General features: G+C 34.6%; 1 protein-coding gene across 1 annotated transcript; it reads right to left on the reverse strand.

Moving 5' to 3' along the window:
- Positions 1-1,548: 1,548 nt before the first annotated feature.
- LOC120776639 (protein henna) lies at positions 1,549-8,859 on the reverse strand. Its single transcript, XM_040107464.1, has 6 exons — positions 8,559-8,859; positions 4,178-4,611; positions 3,876-4,108; positions 2,262-2,524; positions 1,952-2,181; positions 1,549-1,878 (listed from the first exon to the last, which is right to left on the reverse strand). The coding sequence occupies exons 1-6, from the start codon at positions 8,589-8,591 to the stop codon at positions 1,716-1,718; spliced, it is 1,356 nt and encodes a 451-aa protein (XP_039963398.1). The 5' UTR covers positions 8,592-8,859; the 3' UTR covers positions 1,549-1,715.
- Positions 8,860-13,442: the final 4,583 nt, after the last annotated feature.

Consider the following 13,442-nt stretch of genomic DNA (forward strand, 5'->3'; position numbering starts at 1 on the left):
TGGTGAAATTATTAGTCTATACTTCTTTTGAAATATAGTTGGTGACATCATTACTGTCAATGGAGAGATGAAAAGATGATGGATGATAACCAACTTTTTACGGCTGCAATTGGAAGAAGTTGGTCATGACAACATCTGGTTCCAACAAGACGGGGCTACCTGCCACAGCACGTGCAACAACCGTATTATTGCGAGAAAACTTTATAGATTCGATTATTTCAAGAAATTGCGACATAGAATGTCCTCCAAGTAGTTGTGATTTAAAACCATTCGACTATTGCTTGTGAAGTTATTTGAAGTTATTGGTCTTTGACAATAAACTAGATGCTCTTCAGGGCTTCGAAGTCAATATTGGACGACAAATTGATTTAGTGGAAAAAGTACTCGAAATTTGGGTGCATCGAATTCGTTACTTCAAAAGAAGTCGTGGAGGTCATTTGCATGACGTTGTATACAGAAAATAACTGTATCGATTACACTTCACATTAAATCAAAAACATTTGCATTTTTTTAACAATTAGTGAGTTTTTTTGTTTTTTTTTTTCTTTAAGATATCGTATCACATTTATTGGAATACCTTGTTTAAAAGGCAACCTACGGATAAGCGTCACTGGACCGAAAAACCTTCGCCACTCTTGAAGAAAATCTACAAACTTCTTAAATTTTATCAAGAAAAGTCTCGGGTCAACACAAAACTTTCCAAATTTTAAGAACAGAACATCGAGACGGACATACAATTTATGTTAGCAAAAAATATATTTTTTTACTTCTAATATGCTTAGAAAATAACAGCTCGTTCAAAAAAATATTGCAAAAATTTCAAGGCAATTAGTTAAGTACTGAGCGAGTAACGTTCTGGATCGTATGAAACAAATTTGTGAAAAAAGTTTCGCTCGGGTTTGAAATAGAGGCACTCTAGAACTATTTCTTCCTATAGAATTAGATCTAAATTTTGATTTTCTGGCTGGTGGCAAGCGGACTCATTGAACTCATTGTATTTTCGAGTGAGCTCTAAATAAGTACCGTCCAACAAATGATACCCGTGCAATGTCTTATAAAATTTCAAAAATTTGTTTACCTTAACCCTTCTACTTCTTAGAAAATAAATAATTATAATTGTTAATTATAATAATGTAATTAGTTTTATAAATTTGTCATCGAAAGCTAGCTTTATAAAATAAATTACCCTAAAACTCATTCTAAGTGTATGCTTTGTAAAATAAAAACTGTTTTCCACCTAATTTTATATGTAGATATGTACATAAGTAGACACGCATAGCAACCTTGCGTATGTAAATAATTTTTGAAATCAATAAGTAATTTTCGAATTAGTAAACTAGTGTAGATATATATGTAATGTTTGTATATAAATGTCTATAAATATATGAAACATAATTTATAAATAATAACAAATATAACTAATACTAGTAGGATGTAAAAAAAAATAAAAAATATAGCGCATAGCCAATTTTTATAAATATAATACCGATAAGCTACTAAACGAAGTGAGTGGATTATGAAAAAAATAATAAAAATCAAATGCAAAAATGAAACAAATTTATATTTTTAATCTCATTTTTGTCAAACATATTTCATAACGGTAAGTATTTACAAAAAAATATATATATATGATCTATTAATAAGTATATGGCTAATAAATGCATATGTACAACTATATATACATATAATATTCATAGAAAATTCTCCATTGCTTTCTACAACTTCAACTTCTCCACGGCATTTTGCAGAATCTGAAACTCTGAGTTGATATCGTCCATCAAATTGCGTATCTGCTTCTTTGAGTCGAGCACTTCGATGCTCTGCGTATAGGCGTTATAGCGTACACCGAAGGGACGTGGTATGGAGTTGGCGAATTTGCTAAATAATAAAGGAAAATATATGAAGATAAAGCAAATGTTAGGAAAAAACACTAAAATTAGGCATGACTTACATTGTCTTCTCTTTGGCGCTCTCGAAGCTCTCCGACACATAGTAAACCTCTTGGAATTGCGTAATCGGATATTTGGTACTACCGGTGACAGTGGGATCAAAGTCACGTAATTGTGGCTTGTCGGTAAGGCAATACTCCAGTTCGCCGTAAGAAGAGAGTAAACCAGCACCGTAGGCTTTAAGATCACCATCTTGACGACACAGACCATACTCAACGGTGAACCAGAAAATCTACACAATGTAAACAAAATATTATAAATATTAAATGATTTCAAATAATTAACTATTAATTTAAAAAAATATATACTCACAGTCGCCAGCTTCTCGATGTAATCATCGGGTGCACCCAAAGACGCTAAACCGATTTCCTGACTGAATTGTGCAAATGCTGGATCAGCGAATAACGGTACGTGGCCCATAAGTTCGTGACAAACATCGGGTTCCGGTGTATACATCGGCTTGCTCGGATGGCGTATATACTGTGTAGAGTGGAAGACACGGAAAGCCAGACCGGCAATGAAATCGCGTGAAGAGAGTAGACCAGCTACTGGACGCAAAGTGAAGCCGGTACAATCTAAAAAAAAAGAAAAACAATTATGTTTAAGTATATATAAAGAACATAGTTATAGTAGGAATAAAATAATATTTCCTTTAATTTTCAATTAGAGTTTTTTTTAAATAAAACAAAAACGGTTTGGAATATCAATGAAGTTCCTTATTCCTGTGAGAGTACATTCGGGTACGCTTGTAGAAGTCCAGACGCTGAAACCGATTTTCGACGCTTTTCAAGCATATATCGGCCGATATTGCTGCAATTTCACATTCGATATTCGTATGAAGTTCATCAATCGTCACTAGCTTGTTAGCATAGACCATAAGCTTGAAGTAGCCCTACAAGAAAGAGTCTAACGGCGTCAAATTGCACGACCGAGGCGGATAATAAATTGGGGTATTTCGTGAGATAATACGTTCACCAAACTTGGTTTCAACAAATCAATTATAACATTCGCCGTGTGGCTTGTGGCGCCGTCCTGTTGGAACCACATATTGTCCAAGTCCATGTCATACAATTCGGGCCAAAAATATTCGCTTATCATTGAGCGTAGGGATTCCCATTCACAGTAGCGAATCGGTCTTGATTATCTCGCAAGAAGTACGGCTCATAAACCGCATCAAACCGTAATTTTTACGACATGCATTGATGACTCATGGAGTACGAATGGATTGTTGCCTGCCCAGTAACGCATATTTTGCATTTTGACGAAGCCATTCAGCAAGAAATGAACCTCATCGCGGAAGATGATTTTTCGATGAAAATCCGGATCATTTTCAAGTTGTCGCTCATCCTAATTCACGAACATACGATGATTCTGGTGGTCAAGCTGCGTTAGTTCTTGCGTCAATTCGATCTTGTAAAGATATAGGCCTAGATCTTTTCGCAAAATTCGCTACAACGACGTCACAAAGATGCCCAACGATTGAGAACGACGTGTGAGAGACTGAATTGACTCGCGCTAGCGGCAGTAATATTCTCGATACTACGGCCACTTCTTTGTTCCGCTGGTACGGGAGCATTTTGTACTGTGCCTGTGGATTCAAATTTTTCCACTAGGCTAGACGAATTTCGGTAGTAAATTTTAATAATTCCAACTTGTTGTTGGATCATATATCTTTCCATGATAAAATGGCTAACCTTACTGAAGAGAAATGTCAAAAGAGCGGGAAAAATATAGCGTTCTTTGCAGTCCCTATCTGTCTGCCTTTGTAGCTCCTTATTGAAAAAATGCTTTGTTATCGACTGAGATTGTCGTTGGGTAGCTTCAAAAAACACGGAACTCGTTAAATTTTTGTAAAAATCTACTTGCTGAGCTGGCAAACTATAATAACTACGCAGTAAATAAAACTCTTCCGAACAAGATTCATACCTTTCAAAAAGTTCGAAACATCCTCCAATTGTGGTATGTTGTCCTCTCTGTAACCACAATTATCCACCAGCAAAGGAAACACGTGATTATATTCACGACAGGCATGTGTTTTGTACAGTTTGGTAAGGTTTCTGAACATTATGCCCCAAGTCTCAACCTCTTCTTTGGTGTATTCGACGCGTGGCAAAGGTTCACCATGCTTATAGTTATAAGCAATATCGGCAAAGTACTTCCTGCAATATAGAATTCCAACTGACTTATAAGCAAAAAAAAACAATTATTAAAAAAAAGCAACTACTTGCCTACGCTGCCGGTAAACGGGATCGGTAAAACCCGGGTGATCAGAATCCAATTCGGAGCCATAACTTAAAATTTGATTAGCAAATCGATCAAGATCTCTTATTCGGCGCGGGAACCATGGCACCGCCGCGCTGTTGTCCTTGTAATCACGTGATATTATATTGAAGTAGCTGCATTCTCCACGCAACTCATCGATGGCCTTGCCAAGTGCACCAGAGGTGGCGTCACATTCCACAAAGAACTCATAACCGGGCACACGCACGGAAGAGCGTGATTCGATGTGCAACAGATTGACGTTGTGTCGCGTGAAGATCTTTAAACTCTTCGCCAACGAACCGCTGCTTTGTTCTTTCAACGTGTACAGAAGGCAAGTGCTACGCGACTCATTCTTGTCGATGCCCTCGGCAATGTACGAAGTGCCATCAACACGCGTCGGCTAAAAGATCAAGCACATGATTGAGCAAAAAAAAACAATTAAAGATTGATTTTATCAGTTATTTTGACTAACAGCTATAATTATGATTTAATTTTAAGCCTAGCTGTGACTGGGTTTGTACCCCAAAGGCCATTGTTGTTGTTTTGCGAATTTCTTATCAGTTAGGCTTATAATAATTCCTTCACGTAGCTGATAAGCTATTTTTTGCGAGTTCACATTACTATTTATTGAGAGCAGTCAATAACAAGCGAATGCGAAACTAAAATTTTGTATTTATGAACCGGAAATGAATGCATTGGTAGACCGATTATTTATAATTCGACAACAACTTCAGGTATTGGCAAAATTAAATTTAGGTTTTATAACTATATTTTACTTCCCGACTTCATTTGTGTCAAGTGTCACATCAAAATAATCATAATAACCATAAAGTATATAAAGTGCGTTCGGCGATTTTTACGATGAATGAAATTATTCAACAGAGAAGTTCCCTTAAATTTTATGTGCGGAATCAAATTTCTGGTGCTGAAACGTTCGGGAAATTTGAAAAGGACTTCGGAGATAATTGTTTTGTTTGATAAAAGTTATTCAAAAAGGGTCGAGAACGCATTGACTATGAACCACTTTCAGGACGGCTATCAACATCAACTGATTAGTAAAATAAAGAAATTGGTTCTTGAGAATCGATGATTAAACATCTTACTGGCATCGTTGAAATGTGGAAAGGATCAGTGAAAACCAGTTTGAAAAATCATTCGGCCTAAGAAAAGTCATAGCACGATTGGCTTCAAAGCCACTCAATTTTTCGAGAAATAACGTCGCCTTAACATCTATGGAAAAATGCTTTCCAATTACCAGGTCGTTTGCGCGGAATAGGTCCGTAAAAAGCGGCCGGAATTATGAGTCGACAACTTAATTTTTGCACCACATTAATGCAGCGTCGCATACTGAATTGAGCCTCCGTGAGTTTTTCGCCAAATATCGTGACGCAAGCATCGTATTCGCTTGATTTATCTTCATGTGATTTCTGACAATTTAGCAAACTCAAACGATCGTTCTGGAGAAACAGTTCTGAGTCAATTGAAGACACGCTATGTTACGCGCATTGAAGACTATTTCGCAAATTGATTTTAACAACTGCTTCGAGAATTGGAGAAAACGTTGGCACAAGTGTATGGTGGTCAAGGGTGATTACTTTGAAGGGGACGACATAAATTTGGAAGAATAAATTAAGATTTTAAAAATTATGAACACAGTTTTACTATTTTTTTGTTCATAGTAGTATTCATTTTACTTATTTTACCAGACGCAGTAGTAAAGGAACGAAGCTCTAGCTGGATGTTCGTGAAAACGAAAAAAGCTTGCGATCTAAATTAGTTTTAGTTGAAATCTTTCAATACTCTTATCTTTCTTTTTTTATGAAACAACTGTATTATGCGCAAATTAATATTTTTAGCCTGGGTTTTGTAAATATAATTAGGTCACAATAAAATTTATTTTTTATTTTTATTTATTATTTATTTTTCGTCATATAATATAACAAAGTTATAATTTGCTTTAATTTATGGAAGTAGGTACTGTGTAATGAATCTGACAAATGCTACAGGGTTTCAAATTTTAGCAAGTCTTTTTGAAATATAAAATTTTTACATTTTTCGAAAATCCGACTCCGACCTATTCTAGCATCAAGTCATATGAGCTTAACTGAACAAATTTATGCACCATTGAAATAAGAGGAAAACAGCGCTGCTGATCATATTTTTACTCTTCTAGCAACTGACATATGACACCATATTTTATAACAGTGTTTTCAATAAGCCTAATTTTGCAAATTGAAGATAAATATTTCGATTTATTACTCAAAGTCTCGCAAGAAATGGTTTCGCCCAATAACCAACCGAGCACAGCGTAATGAACTGCTTGTAAAATGATTAAGTCGTAATCAGCAAGATTAGTTGGTGGCTTATAATTTTTTCAAATAATCAAGTTTAAGACGTCATTAACACGTGACAATTTATGAATTAAATTTAAAAAACATTATATTTTAATATAATCACTTAAGGGTAACAACAACAATAAACCCGGACACGCTCTTTGCTTAGGAAGACATACAGAAAAGATGACGAAGCAATAGCAAAGACTGCGTGAAATCTTAATCTTGACCTTGGTAAGCTGTGAACCGTTAATCATAACGTGCTGACGAAATTATTGCAGTGCGTCTTAGAAATGTATAATTATATTGAACTAAGTACATTATACAACAACAGTTTTAAGCATTCGTTTTTATTCGCTTTCATCAGTTAAAGAACAAAGTACGACATATATGAGCATATTATTAGAACCACGGCCATAGAAATGTAAAAATAGTTGTGTTTAACTGGGATACAAGGGATTATTCGAAAACAGTTTTAGTGTAGAAAACCGTTGAATGTTTATTTCAAGTTAGCGATTGTGAAATTACAACAATACAAACATGCTTTTTATGTTAATTTTTTTCCAAAAATACTACTTTGAAATTAGGGTAGATCACGCGTGAGTATTGTTTGGCATTTCATTGAAGAAAGACTTACTCCTGAAACAACGATTACAAATCGTTCAACCTTATTACGTTCTGTGATTTGTGTTACGGGCGCTTCGCTCAATTTATGATCAACATAATCGGCTATTCGCAAAACCATCACGCATTTTGAGTCGCAGCATTCATTATTGAATAATATTCGACTGAATAGACTACGTCCAGCACGCAGTAAAGTAAATATAGCAGCCGGAGCTGAGAGTGTACACGAAGACCGTGGAGCGTCGTTTCGACGCCATTCGTAGCAACGCAAACTGACGTATCGCGCATTTTACGTCGAGATGAAAGCAAAGAAAATACGACTTGTGCTAGAACTGAACCTGTTCCATCTTCCCAAGCGACATCGCTTCGCTCTAGAAAAGTTCCAAAAAGATAACTTTATTCAGCGAAGAGGTCCATTTCTGGTTCAAACTGCCGAAATTGGGACGAAGAGCAACCTGAAGATATTCAAGAACTGTCAATTAATTCAGAAAAAACAACGGTTTGGTGTCGTTTGTGAGCCGGTGGAATTATCGATCCATATTTCTTCAAAAATGATTCCGGTAAGAACGTAACCGCCAGTTGCGTCCGTTATCACACCACGATAACCAACTATTTGATGCCAGAAATTGAAGCTCGTGATCTCAGCAACATTTGGTTTCAACAGGACGGCACCAGTTTCCACATATCGCATCATTTAATGGATTTATTGAGAGAACACTTTGGTGAGCAGATAATTTCACGTTTTGAGCCGTCGAATGATCACCAAGATCTTGTGATATCACACCGCTAGACTTTTTCCTGTGGTGATACGTAAAGTCAAAAGTCTATACGGACGATCCCACTGCGACTTAAGTCTTGAAGCAAAGCATTACTTGAGTCATTCGCCAGTGACAAGTCGAAATGCTCGAACAATTCATCGAAAATTTACTCAACGTCTTGACCATCTGAGACGTGGCCGGGCCCAACATTTGAAAGAGATAATCTTCAAAAAATAAATGCCAAATATGTTCTTTCGAATGATAATAAACCTTCCCCAATAACATTGAAGTTTCTGTGATTTTTCTTTGAAAAAGTATCGATCCTCGAAATGGATCACCCTTTAGTTTTCAACCGATATCTACATTCATACTCGTAAATACAATAGAAGCAATCAGAAGAAAAAATATTTTTTGCAATAATTGCACATATGAGTATTTCGTTTTTGGCACATACCCTGTATCTAACCAACATTTTAAGACGCAAAAAATTATATAAGTTACATACAAGTATAGTTATACACCTCAATATATACGAAAAAGAAAGATAGTGATTGGTACTATTCACTTTCACTAAAACTATTTTCACTAATTCTATGGTGATCCTTCTAAAATTTGCCATGCATCTCACTAACCTTGTCGAAAGACGTCTGACGTTCGGCCATCATTTTGCTAGAAGTTTTACTTAAACAAAGGTTTTTTTTCGTATTTCTAAACTACCAAACACAGTTTTTAAAAAAAGTTCACTAATCTTCAGATATTTGGCATATTCTCAAAGTTTCACACAATAAATCTAAAGTTTTTTGCACACACGAGTAGAGCTCTTATTGCAAGAATCCAACTTTACACAAATTACAAATCCGCTGGAGCTTAATTTAAGAAAAAGTGATCGCTGAAGCGCACGCGCGCGTCACTCACAGGTACTACTGTACAAGTCTTCTTTCGAGAACTGAAGCCTTATGCGAAGCGAGCACGCGCTTAAATAGATTTTGGCATGACAATAAACGCGGCAAGCGCTTGCAGCCAAGAGCTGGTTATCTACCATCGGGCGCTGCAAAGGTTATCACCAGTTTATAGCTAAAACATACAGACATATATGTATAAATATATGTATATATATTGTTTATTTTTATATTGTATACTATAACACTAAGAGCGGTTGCGGCACTCCGGTGTATAGTGTATTTGTGTACGGCAAAGCAGCTATGCGTGCCCAATTCGTAAGCGCTAAAATAGTGAGTGTTGAAAAAGTCTTACGAAAGTGTTGCAAAAATTGTTCGCACAAAATGAAAATCCAACAAGAAGTGAACAGGGGCAGTTGAAAGCAGACTTCTCACTTAAAAAGTGAAATGTGGTCGAAAAGCGCCACAAAAACGCGGCCCAAATCTGTTGCATGTTTATAAGTGAAAGTATTTGTATCCCGTTATTATTTTGTCTACCACACAAGTACATTTGGGTATAAATATCTATTAGGCTGCGTCATTTTTGGACAGCTTTAACAAAAATAAATATGTATATTAAATGAAAGCTCACAAGGAAGAAAAACTTACAAAACTTTAGCTCTTCATATTATAATGATCTACTATGTATACCTAACTGTATTTTTTCATATAAATGAGAAAAAATGTGTTTGTTTTCTTTTCTCATAACTTGATATTTAAGCAGTTATATCCTTGTGAAACTCGAAAACTCGATATTTTCATATATATATATATATATTTCGAAAATTTAAAGTTGATCCGGAAAATAATTGCGAAGATATGAGCGTATATGTAAAAGGCTTCCGAAATATTAAAAGCATTATTTTGAAAAGTTGTTTCCAGAGTCGGTAATGAAAATTTCTTCGGAACGGCTTCACCAATCCACTTAAAACTTTATTTGTAAATCCATAAATATATTTGTGAGGTGATGAACAATGGAATCAAATTTTTGATAATTATTTCTACTTTTTAAGAGATTACATGGGTTTCCTCGGTCATTTTTGAATTTTTCTTTATATTAAATAAAATTAAGTATTTTATGTAATTTATTTACAGTTCCAAAGAAACACATTTTGGAAAGATTCTCTGAAAATTTCAAAGAAAAATATTAAAAAATCGGCCCATACTGCGTTATTTCCAACAATACCTTGGACAGCAGAACTTCTTACAGAATCATTCGATGTGAACATAAAAAAAACGTATTGTCATTAAAACCATAAAAAAGGAAAAAACAAGAAAGTGAAAATTGTATTTTTGCAGACGTTTTTACAAAAAATTAAAATTTTGGTGAAAATTTGTCGACGTTTTGTTTTTAAATAGTTGCATTCATTCTTTTTCGGGACCTTGTAAATTGTTTCTTGAAGATCTGTGTAAAATTTGATTAAGATCGGTTTAGTAGTTCACGAGAAATTTTAACAACCGACTTTGAACACACTGTTTCGAAAAAAGGCGTTTAAAGTTTTAGGTGACTATATAGCTGACCTCGAGCGCGTAACTTTTCAATACTGTATCTCGAAAACTATTACTTGGATCAACTTCAGCTTTGTCCTAATATTTCAGAGTCATCACCGAATTGAAGAAGCCAATGAAAAATACAGATTTTTTCAAGCTGTCAAACCCATGGAACCTATTAAGCCACTCTGATGTAAATTTTTACAAAAAACGTGACTTTTTCTGGGATCCTGACATTTTGTCAAAAATCTAAATTTTAACTAGTCCTTCGATTATTATCTGTATCCGTTTATTTGTATAAATTTTTTATTTTTTATTTTGGAATTTTATATAATTTTAAGATGACAAATCTTCTTCGCCTTCAGAAACGTGTTTTTTAACGACCTGCAAGAGAATTTTAATATCTTTATTATAATATCCGTTCCCACGACAGTCGGGTCAACGTAACCGGAACGGACCCGGATTTTTATCCGGCCATGGACTGTCAACTTGGCAGAATTCTGCCGCTCCAACAACAACAACAAAATTTAAATATTATTCTATTTTAATTTTATTTTATTTTACTTTAATTTTTTTTATTTAACTTTATTTTATTTTATTTACTATATTTTTACTTTCTTAAAAATATTTAACCATTTTTTAATTCAAATTTGCCCGAAAATGACACAACCTATTGTATATTTTTTGTATAGTTGTGTAGAACTAAAACAAAAAACTTTCATTCCAGAAAAACTAGCAGCTTTCAATCTCATTCGTTAAATCTGTATAGCAAATTTACACAGCGCGTTTTTGTTTTTGCACATGTGACACAAAGGTGAGCTACGCGTTGTTATCACAACAAAAACATGTTTTGATTTGCTGATATTATATTAGAAATTATAGATCAAAACAAAAACAAGTTGTCGAAATTATTTGAAGCAATGACGTTGCAAAAAATATGCTGCTGCTGGGGGTCCAAAACGACAGAGCTACATTCAAGTATATCAGCTGATTTTAAACTGGAATTTTGTTTGTTTTTGTTATTTTGTTTATTTAGAGAAAACGGTACAAAATAGATTATTGTGGTAAGAATTTGCTGACAATTTTAATACTGTGTGGAACTGTGAATATATTCGTTTTCATATTGTCTATGTATATACTATATCTCTCACTAAAGGCCATAGTTTTTTCTACAAGAAGTAATGTTCTTCTTGTGTTCAAATATTAAATAAAAATGTCTTTGAAAAATTATTTGGTTCTTTCATTGGACCGCACATTTGTCAAGCGCCTCAAACAAACCAACGAATCAATGTAGTGTGCTGCCAACTGTACACCAAAAATGTAATTAACGGAACACAACAGTCGTAATCTCTTTTTTTATTAATAGTAAGTTGTTTTATAAATATTGCGGAGAATTATTATCACAGGTTAGTTTCCTCATATATTACATAAAGGGTTTTTCGACAAGAGCGTTACAAAAGTTTTAAATAACACAAAAACTGTTTGGGATATAAATGGAATTCTTTATACTTGTGAAAGAACATTCGATGCCATTATGTATAGAACTCGATTTCATTACATGGCCATCACGCTTTCAGAAGTCCATACGCTGAACCCAATTTTCGATGATTTTTAAGCATAAATCGGCCGATTCTGCTGCAATTTCATAAATTCAATAGATAGATGCACAAATAAACAATATTCACTTGCAGAAACACTTCAAACAAGAACTCTTTCTTGAAGCGAATACAACTTGGTCACACATTTCTGCTGATCCACCAAATAATTCCGTTTTTATGCATTATGAAATTAGATACTTAAGTAAATAAGTTAGATGTAAGAAACAAAATTTGTAATAAGACAATAAGAATAAAGAGCTAAGCAAAGAAGCTTGAATTTTATTCCTGGGTGACAAATAAAACTTAAAAGTGAGGAATACTAAAATGGATTTTGGTATCCCACTTGAAATTTATTACACCAAAACTATATTCATACGAATTTCATCAATCGTCGCTGGCTTGCTGGCAAAGATCATAGACTTGACGTAGCCACACAAAAAATAGCCTAACGTCGTCAAATCGCACGACCGAGGCAGCCAATTGATTGGGCCATTTCGTAAGATAACACGTTCACAAAACTTGGTTTACAATAAATCGATTGTGACATTCGCTGTGTGGATTGTGGCGCCATCATGTTGGAACCACATATTGTCCAAGTCCATAACCTCCAAATCTGAACAAAAATATTCGGTCTTGATCATCACGGAGGAAGTACGACCCAATGACTCCGCCGGCCCATGAATCGCATCAAATCGCAATTTTTTTGGGATGCAATGGATGAGTCACCACGAGTACGTACAAATGTACTTTCACACAAATAAAGAATTTCATTGCTATAGCAAACCGTTTTTGTTTTATAAAAAAAAAATGGCAACGCTCTTACTGAAAAACTACCGAATTTCGATAGTAAATTTTAAAAATTTCGACTCGTTGTTGGATCATATACATATCTTTTCATGATGGAATGGCAAACCTTATTAAAGAGAAATGCCGAAAGATCGGGAAAAATATTGCGTCTTTTGCCGTCCCTATCGGTCTGCCTTTGTAGATTCCTATTGAAAAACCCGTTATATTTTTGGCTTTTGTTACCATTTAATCTAAATAGTCCCCAAAAGATTGGAAATATCTGACTTGCTATATCTGTTGGTGAATTTCAAGAAGTTCGTATGAAATCGTTCTGAATACCACTCTCAAAATATAAGCCCACAGAAATGTTGCAATATCTTTGTTTCAGAAACCTTGCAATTTTCTGAATTCAGCCCACAATTGTTCTAGAAATATACAGAAAAGTCAAAAGGTCTCTGTGTTTTAAACCTCAATTCAATTCTGTAATTTATTCGCTGGTTTCCTAGATATATATATAAGCTGAGGATCTAAGCTGAGGATCTAAGCTGAGGATCTAAGCTGAGGATCTAAGCTGAGTTTATTTATAAGAGCTGTCGGCAGTAAAATAGTTAGTTCAAATCAAGTATATTACGTAAAGTTAAAATATTTTGCTAAACTGAGTTTTGATGTAGGGAGAGCTTTAATTGTTCCAAATTGTGACAGC

The sequence above is a fragment of the Bactrocera tryoni genome, chromosome 5 (assembly GCF_016617805.1).
Source record: "Bactrocera tryoni isolate S06 chromosome 5, CSIRO_BtryS06_freeze2, whole genome shotgun sequence".
In the NCBI taxonomy this organism is placed as follows: Eukaryota; Metazoa; Arthropoda; class Insecta; order Diptera; family Tephritidae; genus Bactrocera; species Bactrocera tryoni.

What these genes read in the sequence shown, in the direction of transcription:
- LOC120776639 (XM_040107464.1), bottom strand. Translation starts at nt 8,591, where the DNA reads ATGATGGCCGAACGTCAGACGTCTTTCGACAAG. An exon ending in TGTTTCGAACTTTTTGAAAG is followed by an intron (nt 2,525 to 3,875) that starts GTATGAATCTTG and finishes CTTTTTTTTTAG; the next exon opens with ATTGTACCGGCTTCACTTTG. An exon ending in ACATCGAGAAGCTGGCGACT is followed by an intron (nt 2,182 to 2,261) that starts GTGAGTATATAT and finishes TACATTGTGTAG; the next exon opens with ATTTTCTGGTTCACCGTTGA.